Below are 27,467 nucleotides of genomic sequence, written 5' to 3' on the forward strand. Positions count from 1 at the left end.
TATACCACTTTTGATCAACCATCATAACTAAAACACAGCAATTTTGAAGCACAAGCACTCCCTAATTACTATACAGAGCTAGCAGTTAGATTTTATACTATTATCTGTGGTGTCACGAAATCAGAGTGAAGGGTGAGGAAGCTGTTAATATGGCATATGTGATCCTTCATTTTATGTGCAACGATATGGAGTACAAAAACAAGGAAATTATGCTGAATATTTCTTTAAATGCTGGTCCAACCCAGCTGGAGTATTGTGGCTAGCTATGAGCACTGCATTTTCAAAAGGATGTCAAGGGGAAGGGACTTTGAGAGGGTACAGAAGTAGTTTATTAGAAGGATTAAAGACTTCTGTTCCATGGCAAGACCTTAGAAACTAATGTTATTCTCTTCAGTGCAGAGAAGAGTTAAGTGGAGATTTCATGAATGGTTTTGATAGAGTAAATATTTTCAGTACCAGGAGATTCGGTAACCAGAGGACACAGATTTAAGGTAATTGGCAAACTATAGGCAACATGAGGAAAAAATAATCATGTGGTGAGCTATTATGATCTGGAATGTGCTGCTTGAAAGGATGGTAGGAGCAGATTCAATGCTGAATTCTGTTTATAGGCCATAAGTTCAAAATTGCATCCATTAAGCATTGCTCTGTTGTATAATCAAAGTTCCACTGCTTACTCCATTGTTATTCCAGTTTGTCTGCCTGTCATGTGGCACCTCATAAAGAAAAAAGCAGTTTTGAAAATTCACATGCACAACAAATATAACATTTACATTTTCAATTAGTTCTGTTATTTCCTCAAAGAAAATGTAAGCCTGGTTTTAGTGGGTGCTAATAAGAATAAAGCATGGTTAAATTACTCAGCCAGCATTTGGAGTTCTGTAATGTTAATCCATCGGTAGAGACTTGAATCCCACCGTAACAACTGGGAAGTTTAAAAATAAATACTTGTTTAAATTAAGCTAACTCTTTAATGGTGACCATGAAGTTAGATTGTTGTAAATAAAACCATCTGGTTCACTCTTGTCCTGCAAGGCAGGCAATCAGTTACATTTATCTCTTGTGATTCATATGTGACTTCAGTCAGAGCACTGAGGTTTCCCTTAATTCCTTCCTAATAGGAGGAACAATAAGATATGGACAACAAATTTTGGCATTACCAATGTCTTTGTCATCCCATAAATGAATGAAATAATTAAAAGGGTAGAAATTATGTCTATAACTGCTGCAGGAGAATAGTTAACTTGGATACACAGAATTAATTATTTATCTTTGTATCAAAGCTCGGAACTGTGCCTTGGGTTACAGATCCAAAGTTTACCATGACCTAATCGACTGAAGAACTGGGTCAGGGAGCAGAATGATCTACTCCTGTTCTTATGTTCTGTTAGTACGCACTCTTCTTTTGACCTTTAAAAGTACCAACAAGTTCAGGAAGTAGATGACATAGACAGTTATGGGTTGTGAATCGTTAGTCATCTGAATCTGTGATTTGTTGAGTGCAGCCAAGATCTCTTGGAGCTTGATTGCCTGAGTGATTTGGGTCGGAATTTGCAGGTTTATCTTCTCTCCTATACTTATTCACCTCTTTCTTTGCCTCTTTTCATGATGAAGATTTTCTGAGGGGGCACCTTTATTGCAGAGTTTATTTACGGTGACAGAGTGAGAAATTGTACTTGTTGTTATATGGGGAAGTGATGATTAGTTTGAATAACAAAATCAAGACAGGAGTGTTATTTTATAATCCTTGGTAAAGCTGAAAATTGCATTCTTAATTCATAATGAGTAGCAGACTAAATCTAAAAGATAAAGGAACATTTTCATTTTGGTTCAACAATGTTGAGGTTCCATCAAGTTTGGTGCCATTTTTTTTCTACTTAGGTCACTGGCAAGCAAGCGTGAACCTGAGAAGGGTGATTAATTTTTTACTTAAGTTACTGATTGTTAGTTGCATTTTGAGTCTCTGCTCTACAAAAAAGAAATACTTTATTCATAACACCCTATTAAAATGATAATATTGTGGGTCATGCAATATCAAGGCTTTGCTGCAAGGGACTAGATTGTCCAGCTGTTGTTTTTTGGGAGACTTTTCTAGTTCTGAGTTACTTATCTCACTTCTGCCACTCCTGAATCTTGCAGTCTTTTTCTCTTATCTCAGACTGATCCACTAGTTCTTGCAGCAGACCAACAGGTTACCACAATAGGAGTAAGTATCACTTAGCCTCCTCTTTTTGCCACAATGAGGCCACTGTCAGGGTGGCAGAACAACATTTCATATTCCGCCTAGGTAGCCTCCAACCTGATGACATGAATATCAATTTCTCCTTCTGATAATCTTTTGCCCTCCTCCTTCCCTTTGCTTCTATTCCCCACTCTGCCTTCTTTCTTTTTCTCCTCATCTGCCTATCACCTCCCTCTGGTAACCCTCCATCTCCAGCCCTTTATCTTTCCCACCCACCTGGCTTCGCACAATGAACTAAATATAGGGATATATTTGATGCACAAATTTTGATACTATGTATATTTCAAATATTTTTTGTGAAGTTTCTGATTTATGATTTGGTCACCACATTAACATTAACAACATGATACAGATCTGCTTAGAGCCAGAGAGAGATATAAAAAAACAAATTAAAACATGTTTTGAATCCTTACTGTGAATCTACTCACAGCTCTCACTATAATTCATTTCTGAGGAAGTCCTTCACATTCATAGAAGACGAGTCCTTACCTGAAGCCTTTATGCACCCTCTCAGTGAGTGAAAAAGATACTGTTTCAAGTATTCTCCTTAGTGATCTGGCCAAAACCTATTACTCAATCAACATAGGAGAAGTATTAAATGGGTATTGCCATTTTATTTTTTGTCAGAGCTTACTGTACTGAGAGTAGCTGCTGCATTTTTTTCCATTATAATAATGATCATATAGTTGCAAACACAAGAGTCTACAGATGCTGGAATCTGGAGTAACAAGCAAAATGCTGGAGGAATTAAGTGGGTCAAGCAGCAGTTGTGGAAGGAAATGGATAGTTGATGTTTTGGATTGAGACCCTTCATCGGGATGAAGCACCAGACCAGAAACATTCCCTGTACATTTCCCTCCACAGATGCTGCCTGACAAGCTGTGTCCCCGCAGCATTTTGCTTTTTCAGTTGTATTTCATTTCCTGTAAACTGTTTTGGGATGTTTTGAAATGAATTTGAAAGGTAAGTCTTTCTTATTGCAGCTTAGAATTTAATTGGTGGGATTTACAAAACCTTCAGTTTACTTGCAGTGGATATTGTAACGCTTCCAATATTTGCTTTCCTAATTGCAACTCTACTTTGTTTTTGTCCAAGAATCCCGACCACTCTCTGTACCAATCAAACTAATGCAAAGCTGTGAAGAATGGAGCAGTCCAGAAGAACGAATGAAAGAGTTTATTGGATTAGTCTGGGATGCTGTCAAACGCCTAACAGTTCAGGTGTGTTGTGCCAAACCAAACTTCAGACAGATATGCTGTTTATTTCTTTAATAAATAATAGAAGTGGTTTCTTTCAGCAATAATTCTGCTACCTTCATCCTAAATCCTCCATGTGTGAATCATGCATCATTCCTGAGGACTCTGATCTGTATCAGATCCAGGTCCAGCATTCCCTTGATTTTAAGATTATATTTAGCTGTTGGCCTTAAACCTCTCAATCTTGTATCAGCTCCATAATACTTGGAAGTTTATGCATGTGCCTAGTTATAGCCAGTTGATCAGGTATCATGCTGTACTATTTAACCTTTCACCAGACCAATTTACCCCCTCCATCTCCATTTTGCTGTACCTTGTTGTCAGAATCTGTGGCTGCCACAAGAGTTAACTGCAACAACAGGAACCTGGCTCCCAATGGCCAATGCACAAGTAAGACAGCTGCTGTGAGCCCAGCAAGCAGCAGCCATCCATGAATGCGCATATTAATATTCTTGATCATAAATGCGAGAAAACTACTGGAGTAATTTCTTAATGCCAAGTTGTCCCAATTGTGTCATTTATTTTCGTAGCTCCTGAATTAGTGCTAGGCACAACAGAATGCCCATTTAGCACACCAGTAATGGATGAAAAGAATAGATCCCCCAACTGTACTTCTTGTATACTCATGCCTCTGAGGCCAGATTCTGCTCTAACTCCAGCTACAAGTTTGCTAATGATACCACTGTAGTGGGCTATATCTTAAAGGACGATGAACACAGAAGGGAGATAGAGAGCTTACTAACATGGTGTCATGATAGCAACTTTTCCCTCAAAGTTAACAAAAAAAAAAGCTGGTCATTGACATCAGTAAACATCAATGGTATTGAGGTTGAGAGCTTCAAATTTCCAGGTGTCCTGGCCCAACCATATTGATGTCACACCCAAGAAAACTCACCAACACCTCCACTTCTTCAGGAGGCTAAAGAAATTCAGCATATCCCCTTGTCTCCATCAGCTTACTATATTTTATTGAAGAACCATTGAAAGCATTCTGTATGGATGCATAACAGCTTGGTATGGCAACTGCTCTGCATGTGAATCTTTTTTTTAATTAGTTTTTTAATGCATTTTCTACATTGCTACAGAAAAAAAAAAACCCAAATCAAAATGAAGAACCTTAATACAGTGCAAAGATAAACATATAATACAATACATATAATACAACATATAATACAAAAAAAGATAGTTGAGAAAGCACCCAAATTGAAGACATGTAAAATTAGTATCCTCCCCAAGCCCCGCAACAATAAAGAGCTCCAGACCAACCACAACACAATATAGAGAATATAAATCAGGACATTCAAACCCCCAAAGCTGTAAGTACACTTAAAAACAGAAGGTATTAATTCCTACTACCAAAAAAAAGGAGCTGAAAGCAAGGGACCGAAAAAAAACCTTAGTTAAGAGGAAGGTTATGAAAGTACTCAATAAAAGGTCCCCAGACCTTATGGAACTTTATATCCGAATTAAGAACTGAATAATGAATTTTTTCAAGGTCTAAGCAGGACATAATATCATTAAGCCATTGAGCATGCGTGGGCAGGGCAACATCTCTCCATCTAAGGAGGATTAAACGTCTAGCCAGGAGATAGGCAAAAGATAATATTCAACACTTAGTCGGACTCAAATGTAAATCAGTCTCACCCAAAAAACCAAACAGAGCAATTAAAGGGTTAGGTTCTAGGTGGTGATTCAGAATATAAGATAAAGTTATGAAGACATCTTTCCAAAATTTCTCCAAGCTAGGACAGAACCAGTACATATGAATAAGAGAGGCCTCGCCCCTTTTGCATTTGTCACAAAGAGGACTAATATTAGGGTAAAATCGAGATAGTTTAGATTTAGACATATGGGCTCTATGAACAATCTTAAACTGTAAAAGGCAATGGCGAGCACAAAGAGAGGTTGAATTAATCGATTTGAGAATCGAGTCCCAAGTCTCATCAGATAAGGAGATATTTAAATCATGCTCCCAAGCCATTCTAATTTTATCCGCAGGGGCATGTCGTAAGAGTGCTAATTTATCACAAATAAATGATATTAAACCTTTACCCAGTGGATTAATAGAAAGAAATAAATCCATAACATTTTTCTCAGGCATTTCAGGGAAGTTAGGAATTAAAGGGTTAATAAAGTGTCTAATTTGGAGATATCTAAAAAAATGAGCATTGGGCAGATTGAACTTAGCAGAGAGCTGTTGAAAGGATGCGAAGCGATTATCAATAAAAAGATCTTCAAAATGTCTAATGCCCTTCCTATACCAATCATGGAATGCTGAATCATACATAGTAGGTAAAAAAAGGTGATTATGTAAGATAGGGCTAGAAAAGGAAAAACCATAGAAACCATAAAATTTCCTAAACTGAGCCCATATACGCAAAGTGTGTCTAACAAGAGGGTTAACAATGAATCTGGACAAGCTACTAGGGAGTACAGAGCCAAGAAGTGCAGAAATAGATAAATCTTTAGTGGAACTCAACTCCATTGCCACCCAATTAGGGCACTCAGGCTGGCCATGGAAAAAAGACCAAAAGGTAGCACAACGTATATTGGCTGCCCAATAATATAAACAAAAGTTAGGTAGAGCCATTCCACCCTCTTTTTTAGATTTTTGGAGATAGACTTTATTAATTCTAGAATGCTTATTCTTCCACAGATATGACAAAATGATAGAGTCTAAGGAATCAAAAAAAGATTTAGGAATAAAAATTGGGATTGATTGAAATAAATATAAACATTTAGGGAGAACATACATTTTAACAACATTAATATGATCTACCAAAGACATAGATAGAGGTGACCATTGTAACAGACTCTGTTTTATAGTATATGAAAGATTGGCAAAATTTTCACGAAAAAGATCTTTGAACTTCCTTGTGACTGTAATCCCAAGATAAGTAAATTGATTATGAACTACTTTAAAAGGGAGATCACGAAATGTTAATTCTCGTGCTTCTTTATTAATTGGGAAAAGTTCACTCTTATGTAAATTAAGTTTATAGCCAGAAAACTGGCTAAACTGATCAAGAAATGAAAACATTGGAGGTAAGGAGGTAGACGGATTTGAAAGAAAAAGTAATAAGTCATCAGCATAAAGAGAAACTTTATGCTCAACACCCCCCCTCCAAATCCCGGTCAGTTCAGGACAGTTTCGAAATGCTATCGCCAAAGGTTCTATAGCCAAATCAAAGAGAAAGGGACTTAAAGGGCATCCCTGACGAGTGCCACGTTTGAGGTTAAATAACTGGGATTTCTGAAAATTAGTCAAAACAGAGGCAGTAGGACACAGATACAGCAATTTGATCCAAGAGATAAAACTTTGACCGAGGTCAAATTTTTCTAAAACTGCAAAAAGGTAGTTCCACTCTATATGATCAAGTGCTTTCTCCGCATCGAGGGAAATAACACATTCAGGAATCCCAGTTGAAGGTGAATATAAGATGTTAAATAAATGCCGAATATTAAAAAAAGGAGACGGTTTTTAATAAAACCAGTTTGATCATCAGAAATAATAGAGGGAATAACAGTTTCTAATCTATAAGCCAAAACTTTGGCCAAGATTTTAACATCAACATTAAGCAAAGAAATCGGCCTATACGAGGAACACTCTGTTGGGTCTTTACCCTTTTTTAATAAAAGAATAATAGATGCCTCATTAAAAGAGGGTGGCAATTTACCGTAATTAAACGAGTCAGATAATACTGAGAATAACTGACGAGAAAGAAGTGAAGAGAATGATTTATAAAATTCTACGGGGAACCCATCAGGTCCGGGAGATTTCCCTGAAGACAATGCAGAAATTGCAAAATATATTTCTTCTGAAGATATAGGCGCATTAAGTTTGGCTTTAAAATCAAGTGAAAGCGAAGGAATGTTCAGATTATTTAAAAAATGATCAACAGAGATATTCTCATTCAGAGATTCAGAGGAATAAAGTCGAGAATAAAAATTTTTAAATGTGTCATTGATTTCTAAGTGATCCAATGTAAAGTCTCCATTCTCCTTCTGGATCTTTGTAATATGTTGTTTAGCTTTGGAATGCCTCAGCTGATTGGCTAGAAATTTATCAGATTTGTCACCACGAATATAAAAGCGACTCTTACTTTCAAGAAGTTGGCGTTCAACAAGTTGAGTAGACAGAAGATTAAATTTAGTTTGAAGTTCTACACGCTTCTTGTATAATTCATGATTCTTTGTTTGGGCATACAGTTGATCTAATTCTTTAATCTGATTAATGAGGTCTAATCGATCTGCACAGGACTTTCTATTAAGATTTGCTGTATAGGAGATTATTTGACCCCTCAAATATGCTTTCATGGCATCCCAGACAATCTGGGATGACATTTCAGATGACGTATTGGTGTTAAAGTAAAAGGTTATCTGATCCTTGATAAATTTTAGAAAATCATCACTGCATGTGAATCTCAAGAAGCTGCAAAGAGTTATGGGCACAGCTCAGCACATCACAGGAACCACCTCCTCAATATGAACTCTCTACTTCTTGTTGCCCTAGTAAGGTGCCAGCATAAGACCATACAAATCAATGACCCCACCCCCCCCATCCACCCCAGTCAGTTTCTCTTCTCTCCTGTCCTATCAGGCAGAGGATATAGAAGTCTGAAAGCATGTACCATGTGGCTTGACAGTTTCTATCCTTATGTTGTCAGACTCTTGACTGGACCTCTTGTCTGATGCGATGGACTCTTGGCCTCACAATCTACCTCACTATGATCTTAAATTTTGTTGTTTACCTATACTGCCCCTTTTCAGAAACTTTTACACTTTATTCTGCATTGTTATTGTTTTACCCTATTCTAGTTCAATGCACCATGTAATGATTTTATCTGTATAAATAGTAGTCACAACCAGGTTTTCATTGTTTCTTGGTACCTGTGACAATAACAAACCAATATCAAAACCAACGGCAAAATTTGATGTTTGTGGAGCTGGCTGTATGCAAAACAAGTAAAACTGCAGAGTGTTGGGTTCTGAAACAAAAACAGAAAATGCTTGAAGAACTCAGCCAGAGAAACCATTTAATGTTTCAGGTCAGCTACCCTTCCTTCAGAACTAGGGAGAGAGTGGAGGGTTTACACTTTCCAAAGGAGAGTTTAGGGGAAGGAGTGAGGTGTAAGACAAGAGCCTAAAAGGAGATTGGTCAAGGTAGATCAAGTACTGTTAGCAAGAGATTTTAAAGAAATTGTGTATGAAAGAGACTTGGGTATGATAACAAGCATAGAAATAGAACAGACCTAGAATATAGAACATAATGGAAATTATAAGTGCAATTTTTCTTGTGTTGGAGAATTCAGTATCTATTCCAGGGCTTGCAAGTTCCTATTGTATATGTCAGTCCTCTCTAAAGCATTGGAGAAGACCACAGACAGATGGGACAGAATGCAGGAGGGATTGAGAATTAAAGGGACATGCAAAAGGAAGATCAGCATCACCCCTGGTGACTGAGGGGTTCGTCAGGACTAACTGAAAGGAAAGATAGTAAGAGATTTGAATGTAGGAGGGGGAGGGGGAAATACAAAATGATAGGAGAAGACTGGAGGGGGTGGGGTGGAACTGAGATCTGGATGTATGTGTGTGTGCATGTATTCACAGATGTTTGTTTTAAACAATTATTCAGTCTCTGAAGGTGCTTTTTGTAGGCTTATTAAATCTCAAATTGTGATACTTGTGCTATGTCAGTGGTGCCTGAAAAATATAGTAATTTTAAGCATTCAGCTCTAAATGGTCCTACTGAAGGGTCTCAGCCTGAAACGTCGACTGTACTCTTCTCCAAAGATGCTGATGCGTTCCTCCAGCATTTCGTGTGTGTTTCTTTTATATTTAATGTTTTTTTTCCTGATGTGAATAGCATTTGGGCAGTTGGCAATGGCAAGAGAGTGGAGCGGTGCATTTTTAGAATTATGGATCAGCCATATTCTCATTGGATGGTGGAAACGGCTTAATAGGTGAAATGAATCAGCTTGGGCAATAAATTAGCAGACTCAGAGAGGCTTCAAAGTTTCTGAGTTGCCGCTGTTATAAGACATACCTGTTTTTGGGCAATTTCCAATAGGGTGTACTACTCAGGTTCACCACTTCCATCACCCATCCTCCCCCCACCGATCAACTTCTCCTTTGCCTTCAAAATTCTTGATTGTTCAGATTCCTTCCTGACTGCCCAAATGCTCTATTCTCCAACTCCATATCCCTGTCTACCAGACTTTGCAATTCTGCCCACTGTTGAAATTTTAATCTTAAACCACTGACCAAAGGTCACATCTGATACTCAGACACTAATTCTCTAATCCCTTTAGTTGTTTGGTTGCCAGACATGCCTGATTCTTTTATTTGCATGCCCAAAATGATAGAGAAAACAAAGAAAGATGTGTAAGAGACCAATGACCAAAACTTACATAGCCATATTTAGCCAGTGGATATTTGGCTAAAGAGGGCTAGGTAAGCTTTGGTCATTGGATTATTGGGAAGTATGTTGTACCTCATCGCAGATATTCAGCAGGATTTGATATTGCTGCATTTGCCCAAATATCAAAGGTCCCAATTCTGCAAGTGAATTGTGGTCAAGTATAAAGCAGCAATATTTGTCTTATCCCAATACTATGCTGCTAATCACAAATAGGTTCAAAGAGTGTCCCTTTTGCACATCACACTTATCTTTGTTGTCACTTTTTCCAAATCTTAAAACATCCTCTGGCCAGTACTAGAAGTAATTATATACTTTGGACAGACTACAGTGGTTTTAGAAGCTGGCTCACCACCATCTAACCAATTGTGTTGCATTGGACAGCTAGGGTCCGTCTCTGTGCTGTAGGAGTCGTACAACCTACAGCACAGAGACAGGCCCTTTGGCCCATCTAGTCCATGCTGACCTGGTCTACTTCCTAGTCCCATCCACCTGTACCCAGACCATAGGCTCCATACCTCTCTCGCCCATGTACCTATCTAAACTTATCTTAAATGTTATGAGTGAACCCACATCTACCACTTCCACTGGCAGCTTATTCCACACTCTCACCACCCTCTGAGTGAAGAAGTATCCCTTGAGATTTCCCTTAATATTTCACCTTTCACCCAAAATTTATGACCTCTAGTTCTAATCTCAATCAAACTGAGGGGAAAGATCCTGCATGCATTCACCCTGTCTGTGCCCATCATAATTTTGTGTACCTCCTTAAATCTCTCCTCTTTCTTCAGTGCTCCAGGAAATAAAGTCCTAACCTATTCAATCTTTCCCTATACTCATGTCCTAAAGTCTTGCAACATTTTTGCAGATTTTCTCTGCACTTTTTCAAGCTTATTGATATTGGTAACTGTCCTTATCAGGGATGTCCACATTCTGAAACTAAGACAAAAGTTAACTGTCCCATATAGAAAATTATGCATAAATACTGTTATGAATTTAATACTTCAATGAGGAGAAGACAGTCAAGTGAAAGAAAGACAGAATACAGACTAATTCACGGGTTCATAAACTGTCAGTACCGGATGATAATAATCATAAATAATAAAAAAGCAGAAATGGCTGACTACATTGGAAAGATAGGTACAAGACTGTACAAGAGGTAAGTAGAATATGTATACTTAACAAATTGAGCTGTATTTTGAAGCAAATGAAATAGCTAATGAAAAGTGAATGCCAGTTTTGCTGGGTTTATAAGGCAAACAGTTTACTTCGAAGTTTAACTGCTTCAACCAAGTCAGCTGAATTGAGCTTTCCTGATACCATGAAAGTAATGCAGAAACATTTAGAACCGAAACCTTGGTTAATTGCAGAACACTTCAGGTTTCATAAGCAGTATCAAAAGGAAGGGGAGTCCCATTTCAAAGTACTGTACATGGCTGAATTGAAAAGCTTATCTGAGCATTGTCAATTTAGCGATGAGCATAACGGTGTACTGAGAGATTGTATAGTCTGTGAAATCTTACAAGAAAGCATTCAAAAATGGCTGCTAACTGAAGCACAACTCACAATTAAAAGAGGAGTTGAAATAGTTGAAACTACAGATAGAGATGCAATTGAGTTGCACTCAGGAATGAAAGTGAGCATGAACAAAATTGTGCTACCGTTGTGGCAGAGGTTCACATACATCAGACTAATACAGGGTTAAAGGCGAAACTTGTAGAAAATGCAACAAAGTGGGACACATGCAAAGAGCATATCAGGGATACAAAAATTAATGGACTGTACAGGGAAGAAAAAAAATGATAAAAAGTCAAGATCCAGTTTTGAAAAGAGCACTGATGGGCATGCTGTTGAAAAATCTGATAATGATGAGAGTGACAGAGGACTGCGTAGCCTTGAGAGTTACTATGTGAAAACTGACAATAGGCAAGCAATATGACTTACATCAGAAGTGAACATCAAATTAATTACAATGGAATTGGTCGCTGGCTTGGCTTCTTAAGTTATTCCACAACATGAGTTTGAATGGCATTTCAAAGGTATGAAATGAAGCCTGCAGATATTTGACTAAGAACTTATATGGGTCAGAAGATAACTCCTGTGAAAATGACATTTGTAACAGCGAAATACAACAACCAGCAAGTCATATTGGTCTTGTATGTGGCAAAAATAGGAGGGCCAGCATTTTGAGCTTGTGATTGGCTGAGACAACTACAACTTGATTGGCAATCCATCCATAATTTGCATGCCACATCCCCTGCAATAGAGTCATCTACAAGTGAATTAAGAAAGGGACTGGATGATGTCATAGTAGTGTTCAAGCATGACATTCAAAAATTCAAACAGTGGTGGATGCCCCAAGGCCAAAGGACATGTCACAGTTATGCTCTTTTTCAGGATTTGTCAATTATTGTAACAGACTCCTGCTAAACTTGGCTACCGTGCTGTACACCTTGAACTCATTACTACAGATTGGGAGAAGAAATGGCAATGGTCAAAGTTATGTGAGGAGGCTTTGAACAAGGTAAAGGAAATGGTGATGTCAGACAGAGTATAAGACAATAAGACCATAAGACATTGGAGCAAAATTAGGCCATCTGGCCCATTGAGTCTTCTCCGCCATTCAATCATGGCTGATCCTTTTTTTCTATCTCCTCCTCAACCCCAGTTCCCAGCCTTCTCCTTGTAACTTTTGATGCCATTTTGAATCAAGAACCGATCAATTTCTGCCTTAAATACATCCAATGACCTGGCCTCCACAGCTGCATGTGGCAACAAATTCATCACCCTTTGGCTAAAGAAATTTCTCCACATCTCTGTTTTGAAAGGGAGCCCCTCTTGTTCTAGACTCCCCCACCATGGGAAACATCCTTTCCACCTCTATTCTGCCTAGGCATTTCAACATTCAAAAGGTTTCAAAGAGATACCCCCCCCCCCCCCCACTGTCCTTCTGAATTCCAGCAAGTACAGACCTAGAGCCATCAAATGTTCCTCATATGATAACGCTTTAATTCCTGGAATCATCCTTGTAAACTTCCTCTGGACCCTCTCCAATGCCAGCACATTTTTTCTAAGATGAAGGGCCCAAACTGTTCACAATCCTCAAGGCGAGGCCTCACCAGTGCCTTATAAAGCCTCAGCATCACATCCTTGCTCTTGTATTTTAGAACTCTTGAAATGAATGCTAACATGGCATGTGCCTTCCTCACCACCGACACAACCTGCAAATTAACCTTCAGGGTGTTCTGCACAAAGACTCCCAAGTCCCTCTGCATCTCATATTCCTATATTTTCTCCCCATTTAGAAAATAGTCTGTACATTTATTTCTTCTACCAAAGTGCATGACCATGCATTTTCCAACATTGTATTTCATTTGCCACTCTCTTGCCCATTCTCCTAATCTGTCTAAGTCCTCCTGTAGCCTTCCTATTTCCTCAACACTACCTGCCCCTCCACTTACCTTCATATCATCTGCAAACTTGGCAACACAGCCAAGAATTTCATCATCTAAATCACTGCTATACAGCATAAAAAGAAGCGGTACCAACACCATCCGCTACGAAACACCACTAGTCACTGGCAGCCAACCAGGAAAGGATCCTTTTATTCCCACTCACTGCCTCCTACCAATCAGCCAATACTCAAATCATTCCAGTAACTTTCTTGTAATACCATGGGCTCTTAATTTGGTAAGCAGCCTCATGTGTGGCATCTTGTCAAAGGCCTCCTGAAAGTCCAAATATATAATATCCACTGCATCCCCTTTATCTATCCTACTTGTAATCTCCTCAAAGCATTCCAACAGGCTCGTCAGGCAGGATTTTCCCTGAAGGAAACGATGCTGACTCTGTACTATAGTCCTGTGTCACCAAATAGTTCATCACCTCATCCTTAACTATTGACTTTAACATCTTCCCAACCACTGAGGTCAGGCTAACTGGTCTATAATTTCCTTTCTGCTGCCTCCCTCCTTTCTTAAAGAGTGGAGTAACATTTGCAATTTTGCATTCCTTTGGCACCATGCCAGAGTCCAATGATTTTTGAAAGATCATTTCTAATGCCACCACAATCTCTAACGCTACCTCTTTCAGAACCCTAGGGTGCAGTTCTTCTGGTCCAGGTGACTTATGTACCTTTAGGTCTTTCAGCTTTTTGAGCACCTTCGCTCTTGTAACAATAACTGCACCCTCATCTCTTCCTACACACACTACAACATCAGGCGTACTGCTGGTGTCTTCCACAGTGAAGACTGATGCAAAATACTCATTTAGTTCATCAGCCATCTCCTCATCCCCTTATTATTTCTCCTGCCTTATTTTCTAGCGGTCCTATATCCACTCTCATTTCTCTTTTATTTTTAACATACTTGAAAAAACTTTTACTGCCCACTTTGATATTCACACATTATGATCCACATCATCCAGTGAAGCTTGTCTGTGACATCTCACCTTATGGTATAGGTGCAGTTAGGTCATGTTTCATGACTAATGGAAGTGAACACCTCATAGCCTCTGTATCACTTTTCCTTACTTCTGCAGAGAAAAATTACGCACAGATTGACTTAGAGACCTTGAGTCTGGTTTGAGGTGTGAAATGTTTCAACAAGTACTTATATGGGAGAGAGTTTATCCTCATTACTGATCATCAACCACCAGTGTGCATTTTCAATCCACAGAAAGGTGTTCCACTAACAGCAGCAGCATGAATGCAGAGATGGGCTCTGTTTCTTGGAGGACACAATTATAAGATCAAATTCAAGAGGATAACTAATCATAGAAAGGCTGATGGATTGTGCTGTGAACCCTTGGAAAAGGAAATAGCTGGAAAAAATCTACCAAATAGAACACTTAACATATTCTTCCTTACGCAAATCGAAAGTCTTCCTGTTACAGCAGAGATGATCCAAAAGGAGACCAGAAAAGACCCCACAATGTCTGAAGTGTACACGACAACTCAAAATGGCTGAAATACTTAGCAGACATTCCAACTCCCTCATTTTACCAAAGCCAGGATGAACTTACTCCGACGGAGGTTGCCTTATGTGGGGGATTGAGAGTTGTTGTATCATCCAAGCTGAGTACTAAAGTGTTGGAGGAGTTACATGCTGCTCATCGAGGTGTGATCAAAATGAAAGCATTGGCTCAAAGCTTTGTCTAGTGGACTGGGATAGGTTGCAATGCACTGTTCAGGATGCTAATATGTCCAGAAAATTCTTAGAGCAGCATCTCTCCATCTTTGGGAATTGCCTGCATTTCTTTGGCAGAGGATTTATGTGGATTTTGCTGGACCTTTCATGGGTACAAATGTCTTGGTAGTAGAGCATGCAGCTGGAAAGTAGCCAGGTGTTCCTAATAGCTTCCACTGCAGTCTCGTGCACTGTTGTTGTGTTGAGAAGTCTCAAGGATTGGTGTTCCTGAATACTTAGTCGGTGACAATGGGCCACAGTTGGTTATGCAACAGTTTCACTCATCCCTGAAAATGAATGGAATAAGACATATTACATCTGTACCATATCACGTAGCTACAAATGGCTTAGCAGAAAGGTTTATCCAGAGTCTCAAGATGTACTGTGAGCAGTGTCAGCAGAACAAACTACACTGACTCTGAATCAGAAGGTCTTTACTTTTCTCCTTGCATATTGCAATGCAGCACACCCCACAACCAACACCTCTCCAGCTATGCTATTCCTGGGTAGTCCTTTGAGCTTACACTTGGATCTCCTTAAACCAAATCTCAGAAACAATATGCAGGACAAACAGCTGAGACATTTTGACGGCTCCTCAAACAAGGAGGTTTGATGTTTCACTCCTTGACAAGCAGTCCTGGCGAAGAACTACAGAGGAAATCAAAAGTGGGTACTCATAAAGAGTATGGACAAAACTGGACTATTCTCCTACACAGTGGAACTGCATCTGATATTATCTAGCAACAACACATCAATCAATTGAAGAGAGCAGTGTCAATTGTTAAAGAAATGTGGCCAGAGCTGTCAGAACTGCATCCTGCAATCCTGGAGTCAACACCTACAACCACTACAGAGAAGGCCCCAGAATCTGAGATTGTTTCACAGTCACAAGTCCTCATCTGCCAAGCAGAGACGTGGCCCACATTAATACTTGAATGTGATGGTATTTCTGATCATTTGCAGTCCAATTGGACTGAAGTTTGAATCTTGTTTCCTTCATGTTCAGCCTCAAGAATTCTTTGCAAATTCAGTGGCACTTCACAGACAAATCCATGTTTGTAAATCTTTGATGTTCATTGTTCTCTCATTTTTTTCATTCTTAAGATATTCTTTTTGGCTTGCTTTTCTACCACACATTTGTATTCAGAATACAAAGCGACTGGTATTGTAGAAGGCTAGTTAAACAGTGGTAAAACAATGTTGGGAAGGGAACCAGCAATGAAATTCAATTTTACTTGAGGCTCAATGTAGGAGATTACATTGTCTGTGGTTCATGGGATGGGTTGGGTGGAGATGTTGTGAACACAAGTGTGAGCAATTATGTTTAGTTGACTTTGAGAGGTCAAGTGTAAGGGGAAAGAATGCCTATAATAACATGACTCTTAACAGCACTGATTTGCGGAAGGATCATGAGGTGCAAGTTGAAAAGCCCTCTGAAAGTGGCCACACAAGTAGATAGGGTGGTAAGGAAGGTTTATGGCTTGCTTGCCTTCATTGGTGCAAGCAATATTTATAAATGTAAGGAAGTCATGTCACATTTATATGCAGAAGTTTTGTTTGGTTGCTTAATTCTTGTCACCTCATTACTGGAAGGATATGTAGATTTTGAAAAGGGTGCAGAAGAGAGTTCCCAGGATGACATTGATCATGTAGATAGTCAGAGGCTTCTCCCCAGGGCTGAAATGGCTAGCACGAAAGGGCATAGTTTTAAGGTGCTTGGAAGTAGGTACAGAGGAGATGTCGGGGTAAGTTTTTTACGCAGAGAGTGGTGAGTGCGTGCAATGGGCTGCTGACGGCAGTGGTGGAGGTGGAAACAATAGGATCTTTTAAGAGTCTCCTGGATAGGTACATGGAGCTTAGAAAAATAGAAAGCTATGCATAAAGCCTTGGTAGTTCTAAGGCAGGGACATGTTCAGCACAGTTTTGTGGGCCAAAGGGCCTGTATTGTGCTGTACGTTTTCTATGTTCTATGTTTCTATGATGTCAGGATTCAGTGGTATGAACTATAAGAAGAAATTGGACAATATTTTGTTCAAAGACATTTTTTTATCATTGTGTATATATATATGTTACTAAATACAACCTTGACATTCATTTTCTTGCAGACATTTACAGGGGAAAAAAGAAATGCAATAGAATTTTATGAAACATTTAAGACTGACAAACAACCAATGTGCAAAAGAAGACAATCTGTGCAGATAAAAATAAAACTGAGAACATGAAATGTAAAGAGTCCTTGAAAGTGAGTCCATAGGGCCTTCGGGGGAGGTGGGGGCGCCAAGTGGGGCCCTCGCGTGAGGGGTGTGGCTGTCGGTTGGGTGCTGTTTACCGTTAAACGGGACTGGGTGGGCAGGGCCGGGAAGAAAGGGCAAGTGTGGCATTGGCGTTTAACCGTTCCGCCCTGGCAAAAATAAGACGATGGCGTCGGGGGTTTGTACCGAGGCCTGCAGCTCACCCTTTCGTCTCTTAACGGTAGAGTAGACGCCCATCAGCCCCGATCCCAGAGAAAGGGCGGCACACCCCCTTCACCCCCACTAGACATGCACCAGTCCTGCCAGCGGGCCGTCGTCTTGTACCCCGACCGGACCGGCGAACAGTTGGAGAAGGAGCTCCACGATGGCCTTGAGGAGGGCAAGGAGCGCTTTAAGGACCTCAACAACCGCTTCATGAAGTACATCAACAGCACTGTCCTCGGCCGCAACAAGGAGTTGCTGGCCGAGCTCAGCAATGCTGAGAAGGACGAACCCGGCCGCTCCGAGGCCATCTTCCAGAAGGCGAGGAACGACCTCAAGTGTCGGCTGGAGGAGCAGCAGAAGGAGCTCAGCTGCCTCAAGGCAGACAAAGAAAAATACAAAAAAAATTAGAAAAAGAAATTCAATTCAGAAAGGAAGCTGAAAAAGATTATGAAGATTTAAGAAAGAAAACTGATGAAACCAATGTTACGGTGGATAAACTTCAATGTAAGGTTAAGTTTATGGAAATACAGTTATCTCAGTTAGAAGACATACGTGATCAGGAATGCATTTATTGGTAGAAGAAGGTAGAGCACATACAAAGCCTTGAACAGGGAGACACACACAAGGCAGATCTAGAACAAGCTCTTAAAGAGATTCATGCTGAACATGAACAGCTTGCTAAGAGAAATAAAGAGAATATGGACAAATATAAACAAAAGTTTGAGGAGGCCAGCACCAGGGCACTAGAGAATGCCAAGAAGGAACTGGAATGCTATCGTAAAGAAATGAATGAGTTAAAGTTAAAAGATGAACAAATAAAGAACTCGCTATTAGAAAAGGACAAAGATATATTCAGAGAGAGAGAATGCAGTAAGGTATTGGAGAAAAGGATTGTCCATCACACAAACGAATATCAGGAACTATTAAATGTAAAGATGCATCTTGAACAAGAGATTGCCACTTACAAAAATGTACTGGGTCAAGTGGAATGGAAAGCAAGGGACTACTCATCTCAGCCAGCAATAACTAAAAAAGAGGCAAGAGATACGAATGACACCTGTGTAATATCTTCATCTGATGAAGACAAGGAATCTGAGGAGAATGAAGATTTGTGTGCCCTGGATCAAGACTAAAGCTGGTATGTTGAAAACAAAATGACTGCAGATCTGAGTCCCATCTACTCAGTGTTCTCACCTATAAGAAGAGATCGAAACCTTAAATGCGTCACCAAAAAAATTGACATTAATTCAGTAAATGTGACTGAAAGATCACTAATTCTGCTTGTTTCACACATGGATTATCTGGGAAATAAAATTTAATGGAAATAAAAAAAATTTTTTTAAAAAGAAAGTGAGTCCATACATCATAGAATCATTTCAGAGTAGTGGTGAATGAATACATCTTGTTTCAGGAGCTTGAAGTTTGTAGGATAATTGCTGTTCCTAAATCTGGTGGTCTGAGAGCCAAGGCTTCTGTACCTCCTGCCTGATGGTAGTAGTGAGGAGGCATGGTCTCTGAAGTTTTCTGTGATGTTTTCACTGAAGTGTCAGAGGCTGATATGTTTATTTATGGCCAGAGAGGGAAAATTTAAAGTAAATGTACAGGGCAAGATTTTTTTTAATCCAAAAAGGGATGTGTGTCTGGAATAGGCTGCCACAGTTAGTATTGGATGCAAATACAATCTCATTGAAAAGGCTTTTATATAGACAGATGAGTATACAGGGGATGGATGTATAAGAATCATATATAGGAGTAAGATTTTGTTTAATTTGGCATCGTGTTTGGCTCAGACATTGTGGTCTGAAAGGACTATTTCTGCTTTGTAGTGCTGTATGTTCCCTATGGTCCCTATGATCATGCCTGCAAAAGTGGCCATTGAGAGCCTTTGGGTTTGTTCATGCAATCAAACTTGTGGAACTCATAAGATTATTTTGATTCACAGGTTGATAGTAAGTTGGCTTGTGGTCCATTGAGGGATGGTTGAGTAGGTATACTAAATGTAGACCCAAGGACGTTCATAGCTACAAGTGGACAGAACTGTCTACAGGTCTGTGTATGCATTGGCCTCCACTGTGTAAGGTCACTGTACTTTGGTGAATACTCAAACAAGGCCGATTCTCCAGTTCAAGCCTACTTTGGTGTGAGTGGCCCATATCAAATGTGGAACTCTGTTGTACAAAAGAATTTTACACAAGTATTCTCAAAATATATGATGAATGCTTCTTAATCCCATTCCTAGTCTCTAATGAATGATGCATGGAGGCCCTGGATGAACTTTAGGGAGTGAATTCTATGTGTATATGATTGAGTTTTAAGTAAAATTTATTTGTGTGATACATATGATTAGGGTCCTACAAAAGTCTTTGTGATTGGATTTACAAGAAGGCTGTTTGACTTAATTATTAAAATGTTGCAAATAATGTGGAGTATGTCTCATCAGATGTCAATCATTTTAAATGTCAGTCACTTTTATGAGGTATGGTGATTTCAGATTGATTGTGGAGCAAAAGACCAGATTGTGAGAACGATGGTTTACACTTGTAATGTCTGAACCTTCAAAATAGGTAAATAAATCCAGTGAATTCCCAATCTCTATTAAGACTTTTATCACTTATACCAACCAAGAGCCACATTATGAGTTACATTTATTTTCTTTGCATTTAGCTCTCTCTGTTCCCAAAGTTTGCTGGAGCTCCATTCCTGATGACACTCCTACGGAATTTTACTGGGGCTTTCCTACATCCTGTCCCCAGTGATAACCAATCAACTGGTTAAAATGTAATACTAATGTAGGCAATGACAGATTTTGTATAGAGAAATATTAGACACAGTGTTGATATGCCATTTTGCCTGATTGACATACTACCCTTGTTTTTCAAGGGCATCCAAAACTTTATATAGATATTTGCTGTGGGATTTAGTGCATTTTAGGAACAGAAATATCCAATGATGCTATTGGCTAGTAATATTGAAATTAAGGCATGACTATCTTTTGTTCTTGTTCACTGGTGATGTTCAACTTGAAATTGAAGAGTTTTCCTCCTCCACATTTCCAACGTCACAGATGTTTTGTTGAGCTAGGTTACCTCAGTTTCTAGCATATTAACAAGACTCAGGGTTGCACCTTTGTCAGTGCTTGAGGTTGTCTGAAGTGACAAAGACAGTGATGTGGCCCTGTGTCACCTATTGTCAAACTTAATCAGTTTGTGAGTCTCTATTCATGCTGCATCTTCAGATTTCACAAGAAGGCTAAGGTAGAATTCCCCCCTTGGGTGAGCAGAAGGCTGCCATAAACACTCCACTCTGTAATTGCCTAGTTAAAGGTATAACTGTCATGGGTCTTTGCAGAAGTTTTGTCAAGTTCATCTTTATTTTTATTCATTTAGATAAATGTGAATTTCATAATGTTAAACCTAGTTTAGGCAAGACTTGAATTAGATATTCCAAACTAGCAGTCAAATTTATTTGGTATTAGCCACCTCGTATTTGCCATCTTTCTGGCCAGTGACGGAAAAAAAGTGGGTTTCACTAGCCATAATTAAATTGTTATCAAGATGCCCTTGCCGTCAGAGATGTCAGCAGTGACAGAGATAACTTTTCAGAGACTGTGAACTTGTCTCACTGGCTTAACCATACTGCCACTGAGGACATAGTTGCCAGCTGCAAGAGGGTTTTTGGGTGACTACAGCATCACTTTACAAAGCTTCATTCAAATAGTAAAAAAATCTTCTTTGCATGGTATAATGAATCATATTCACATTACTAGTTGGATTGTTATAATTATCAACTGAACTACAAAGAGTACTATCCTGAAATTTATAACCTATATTACTAATGCTAGGTCATATTTTCTGACAAAAAGACTCCCTATAGATGCTGCCTGGCCTGCTGCGTTCCACCAGCATTTTTGTGTGTGTTGCTTGGTTAAAGACTTCATTTGTAGCAAAAGGTGGCTCAAAGTAGAATTGATGCTCAATCCTTCTGTTCAATTTTCAAATTAATGAAATAATTATTTTGTCTACTTCAATTTCTTCTGAACTTAATTCACATTTTGAGTCATTGGGTGGCAACAGTTAATATCTTATACTCCTTGTTTCATTTTAGTTTCCCCTAAACTTTTATCATCCATTATTTTTCAACTTGTCAGATAGTTAAGAATAGTTTTATATTTATACTTCAGCTCTTAAACTATTTTGGCAGCTTCTGCTTCGTTATCGTTGGTTAGCCATCATGTTACAAGTACTTTTTGTACTGCATCAAACAAAGCACTATTTTAGTTGTGCCTGTTACATTTGATTACAATAGTTAGGCAGCTTTGAGAAGTCTTTCCAAGTGCGTGTTAATTAATATGGCACGCAATTGCTGGGATTAGTGGATTGTGAATGGGCGGTTATTGAGTAGAAGTCTGCTTGCTGAAATCAGATCTATTCTCAACAAGTTATTTATATTATGAACAAAATGTTTTTAATGAAGGAATGGAATTTTAGACTATGTTTAGAGTATGAAAAACTAGCACTATTTGAAATTAAATTAATTTCCTATTAAAGGCTGAAAATATGATTAAGTCACCTGCCAGTAGATATAATTCAAACCGTAACATATATAAAAAAATGACGAACATGATATATTTGGGATTTACAAGTTCTGATGTAACCATAATTAAAAAGAAATGATTCTATTTCAGGAATTTGCAATAACTCTTTATGTTTAACACATGAATGTGTTCAATATTGATGGAGGGATACGTTGCTACCAAACTGAAATCAGATCCTTGAAACAGAAAGGACGTTACCATGGAAAAATGAAGTAACACAAGTTGCAGCTGTGATGCATTAATGAATAGGATATTTTTTTAAAAGATCATTTGTATTTGGTGTGGCTCGAAGGGACTGAACCAGATGGTTTCCATGAACAGAATCTGACCCTCAGCATGAGTGCTGTTACTGGCATATTATTTCACTTTCTTTCCCTTGATGAACGGTGTGTTGAATTATAACATGATTTACAGTTATAGGTTGATTTTCTATTTACATTTTAACTCCTGAATTTCTGTTACTTTAACTTACTGACATGTAGTCAGCAACCCAGATCTATCTGTGAACAGGAAAAGAATGATAAATTGATTTGAAATTGAAATTCACAAGGTTTCACTTACCTCTTGAAGAAACCTGTTGGTGAAAATGTCTCATAGACCTTACACTGTAGAATTTCAGCCATATCAGTTTGAATTTAAGCAGTAATATTTATAATAAGAGTTTGTGATCATAAACAAAATAGTTCTTTGTGCTTACTGATCATAGTTCATAATGTTTCACTCTTTACACAATTGATAGAATAAAAATCAGTGACAGTAGAGCAGTGTTAGTGTTAAACATTTTTCTTGCACTTAGTGATTACTGCATCATTGCCTAGATATATTACATCTCAGTCTGTACTCATTAAATACCAGATTACACTTCATCATGTTTTCTGTAACATGGTTTGTTCCTTCTTCCGTCAATACATGACTATCACCCAATAGCATGTACATCTACAGTGACAAACTGTTTTGAGAGGTTGGTGATGAAACATATCAACTCATTCCTGAGAAGCAACTTCGATCGGCTCCCAATTCCTTACCAGAGCAACAGGTCCACAGCAGATACCATCTCATTGGCTCTTCTTTCAATTCTGCAACATTCTGGATGGCAAAGATGCCTACATCAAGATGCTTTTTATCTTCTACAGCTCAGCATTCAATACCACCATCTCCTCAAAACTAAACAATAAGCTCTAAAACCTTGGCCTCAATGCCTCCTTGTGCAATAGGATCCTCAGTTTCCTCACTTGAAGACCCCAGTCAGTTCGGATTGGCAGTAACATCTCCTCTATGCATTCCATTAACACAGGTGCAGCACAAGGTGTACTTAGCCCCTTGCTCTACTCACTTTACATTTATGACAACTTCAATGTCATATTCAAGTTTGCTCACAATACCACTGTCGTAGTTCGAAACAAAGGTGGTGATGAATCAGGAGATGAGGGAAAATCTGGCTGAGTGGTGACACAAAAACAACCTCTTACTCAATGTCAGCAGGTCCAAGGAGCTGATTATTGACTTTAGGAGACGGTAACCAGTGGTCTACGAGCTAGTCCTCATTGGAAGATCAGAGGTAGAGAGGGTCAGCAACTTGAAATTCCTTGGTGTTAGTATTTCAGAGGACCTGTCCTGGGCCCAGCACAAAAGTGCAATTACAAAGAAAGCATGGCAGTGCCTCTACTTCCTTAGGAGTTTGCAGAGATTCATGACATCTAAAACTTTCATAGATTTCTATAGATGTGCAGTGGAGGGTATATTGACCGGCTGCATCACATCTGGGTATGGAAACATCAATACCCTTAAATGGAAACTCCTACAATAAGGTAATGGATATGGCCCACTCCATCACAAGAAAGCTTTCCCTACCATTGAGCACATCCACATGGGGTGCTGTTGCAGAAAAGCAGCATCCATCATCAAGGACCCTACTGCTCAGGACATGCTCTCTCCTTGCTGTTGCCAGCAGGAAAACGGCACAGGAACCTCAGGACTCACACCACCAGATTTAGGAAGAGTTACTACCCCTCAACCATCAGGCTCTTGAACGAAAGGGGATACCTTTACTCAACTTCACTTGCCCCATCATTGATATCTTCCTACAAACATCGGTCTCACTTTAAGGACTCTTCTTCTCATGTTCTTGATATTTATTGCTTATTTATTGATTATTATTATTTCTTTCTTTTTTATTTGCACAGTTTGTTGTCTTCTGCTTTCTGGTTGAATGGTTTTTCATAGATTCTGTTATGGTTATTATTCAGCAGATTTTCTGAGCATGCCCACATGAAAATGAAAATCAGGGTTGTATATAGTGCCATATATGTACTTTGATGATAAATTTACTTTGAATTTTGAACCTTTAAATTAGAAGGAAGCATTTTGCAATGAACATGTAATTGAAATTTAAGATACGTATGAGTCTGCTGTTGAGTACTGGCACCTTTTGCTTCAGATAATTATTAATATTTTAGGATGCTTGTCTCCTTTGACCTCTGTAGTTTCTCTTTCCAGAATAGGTTTATATTGTTTGAGGAATAGTAGAAATACTGTAACAGAAGTGGGCCACCAGCTCTTCCTGCTTTTTCAACCTTCAGTTAGATTTTCGTCTGGTCTGTAGCTACCTTTGTTCCATATATCTTAATGCATTTGCTTATTCATTGATTGGCACTTTTTGGCTTAATGTTACTTAAATATAATATACATTGCATTTCATTTAATTATATTGCTTACGTATAGAAGTGACTGCAAATACTTGGACATCGGAATCTTTTAAGCAAATGTTCTTCTCAGTTGATATGTAAACAGCGGCTCAAGTGCTGAGGAGCAATAGCATCAGGAGTACCTTTTAATATCAGTAGCTTCAAGCATTTCATATAGACAGGGCAAGTCATACAGCTGGGCAAAGTCAATTCAAGTCCAGTTAATTGTCATATCCACAAGCATGGTGAGGTACAGATATAATGAGAATTATATTCCTTGCAGCAGTATCAGGCATGTAGGTTTGGACAACAACACACAGAACATAAATTATACATAAATTCTGTTCGACACTGGAGAAAAAAAACTGTACAAACCAAGACATGGGTGCAAAGAAAAGCACGAAACAAGTCCATGGTAGTGCAAGAGGTGGTCTGTAGTTTTCCATTGCTGAGGTAGATTTAGGGTTGCGTAGGTCAGTTCGAAACCTGATATTATGAGGGATGACCAAATTTGCAGGCAATGAAAGCTCTTATTTTTAATTAAGGTATGGGTTTTCTTGGCAATGCCAGCATTTATTGCTCATCCCTAATTACTCTTGGGAATGCGTGGTTAGTTGCAATTCTTCTGGTAAAAGTACACTCACAATGATGTTTTCTGTCTCAGCCAGTCTGTCTGTCTCTCTCTCTTCCATCCACCTAACTACCTCTCCATCTACCATGGGACTAGGCTTTTCTGACTGCATAAGCCTGTGCCACCCAATTTCACCCATGTGACCAATTAACCCACTAACTTGTATGTCTTTAGAAAGTGGCAGGAAACTGGAGCACCAAGAGGAAACTCCACACAGTTACAGGGAGAATGTATGATCTCCTTACAGACAGTGGTGGATTTGAACCCAGGTCGCTGGTGCAGTAATAGTGTTACACTAACCATTATACTACTGTGCTGCCCTTGGTTTAGGCATTCCAGGATTTGGACCCAACAAATATGAAGAAACTTTGATAATTTCAGGTTGTTCTGTGTCTTGCAGGAGAACCTGTAGGTGGCGATATTCCCGTATTTCCTCCCAAAAAGGCATCTTTCCTGTGTTGTTCATATTCTGCAAATCAGTTGTAAATTTCGGGGGATTGTCATGTGAAAGTAAAGCAGGGTGATGAGAAAAGTAGCAAATGATCAAAGTAATGAAGCCCCCGGCTTCAATGTGCGCGATCATATATGTGAGAGGTTTATTTATTTTTTCAGAGTGCATTGTAGTATTGTTGTGAGAGGATCTTTGTCTTGTGGATGTTGAATGCATATCTGATCCTTTCCAATGCTTCAGTTAAAAAGTCAGCACTGCTTGGAGCTTAGCAGTCCAGTGTGTGCAAACATTGTCTGCATAAGGAAACTTGGTTATTGAGGCTTGGGTAAATTTGTTTCTGGTGGATCATGGTTCTAGGCTGAACAGTTTCCCATCGGTTTTGTAGATTTTTTCTATTCAGACTGGAATTCTGTTGATGATGATATGCAACATTCCTGTGAGAAAGATTGGGTCAATTAAATATCCTTATATTCCTTTTTTAAAGAAAGTGGTTTCCCTTCCTCCACCATCAACTCTGCTCTCAAATGCATCTCTCCCATTTCACGCACATCCCTCTCACCCCATCTTCCTGCCACCCCACTCGGGATAGGGTCCCCTTGTCCTCACCTACCACCCCACCAGTCTCCGGATCCAACAGATAATTCTCCGTAACTTCCGCCACCTCCAACGGGATCCCATCACCAAGCACATCTTTCCCTCCCCCTCCTCTCTCTGCTTTCCGCAGGGATCGCTCCCTTGTCCATTCGTCCCCCCCATCCCTTCCCACCGATCTCCCTCCCGGCACTTATCCTTATAAGCAGAATAAGTGCTACACCTGCCCTTACACTTCCTCCCTCATCACCATTCAGGACCCCAGACAGTCCTTCCAGGTGACGCGACACTTCACCTGTGAGTCGGCTGGTGTGGTATACTGTGTCCGGTGCTCCCGGTGTAGCCTTCTATATATTAGTGAGACCAGATGCAGACTGGGAGACCATTTCACTGAACACCCACACTCTGTCCGCCAGAGAAAGCAGGATTTCCCAGTGGCCACATGGGCATCTCCTTCTGGATGAAGAAGAGTCAAAGCTGGTACTACTTCTGCATTTTTCCTGGAGCTTTTGCTATGGGAATATTGTAGGTGTACAATACTCTAGATAGATGCCATCTAGATCATAATTTGAGGTACAGTCTTGCAGACATTAGGATGTGGCTGCTGAGAAGGACACTGGTATGTCTATTTCAAATTCTGCATCAGAAGAGATTGACATATGGACAGAGGAACGGATTCAAGGATGTGGCTAAACCCTCTTCAAAGAAAAGCAGTATCAACACTGTGTTTTGGAACTTTGTAAACATTTAAAGTGGAATAGAAGCATTTGGTTTGGTATTAGAACCTTGAGTTGAACAATCAGGACCTGTATAGGTGATGAAACGTGAGGGCTACTTTGTAATCCATCCAACCTGCCTCCTCAGCTGCATTTGTACCCTTATCTGCATCTTCAGAACCCACAGAATGAGAAAGAAGCAAGTTGTTCTGATTCTTCAGAGGCTGCTTGAGATTAGGAGA

At 39.3% G+C, this 27,467-nt stretch overlaps 1 protein-coding gene and 1 pseudogene across 9 annotated transcripts in view; both read left to right on the forward strand.

Annotated features, from left to right (window-relative positions):
• The window catches only part of LOC140728102 (intermembrane lipid transfer protein VPS13B-like), a 1,021,046-nt gene that overhangs the window by 570,266 nt on the left and 423,313 nt on the right, over nt 1–27,467 (forward strand). For all 9 annotated transcript variants that reach the window (XR_012099001.1, XR_012099002.1, XR_012099004.1 and 6 more), the window contains exon 22: nt 3,338–3,462. Coding sequence is in view for 6 of the 9 variants with exons in the window: in XM_073046336.1 (XP_072902437.1) it covers nt 3,338–3,462 (125 nt within the window). In the remaining 3 variants the exon portion in view is untranslated. The remainder of the gene's footprint in view (nt 1–3,337; nt 3,463–27,467) is intronic.
• LOC140736215 (glial fibrillary acidic protein-like) lies at nt 17,643–18,691 on the forward strand (annotated as a pseudogene).

The sequence above is a fragment of the Hemitrygon akajei genome, chromosome 1 (assembly GCF_048418815.1).
Source record: "Hemitrygon akajei chromosome 1, sHemAka1.3, whole genome shotgun sequence".
Lineage (NCBI taxonomy): Eukaryota > Metazoa > Chordata > Chondrichthyes > Myliobatiformes > Dasyatidae > Hemitrygon > Hemitrygon akajei.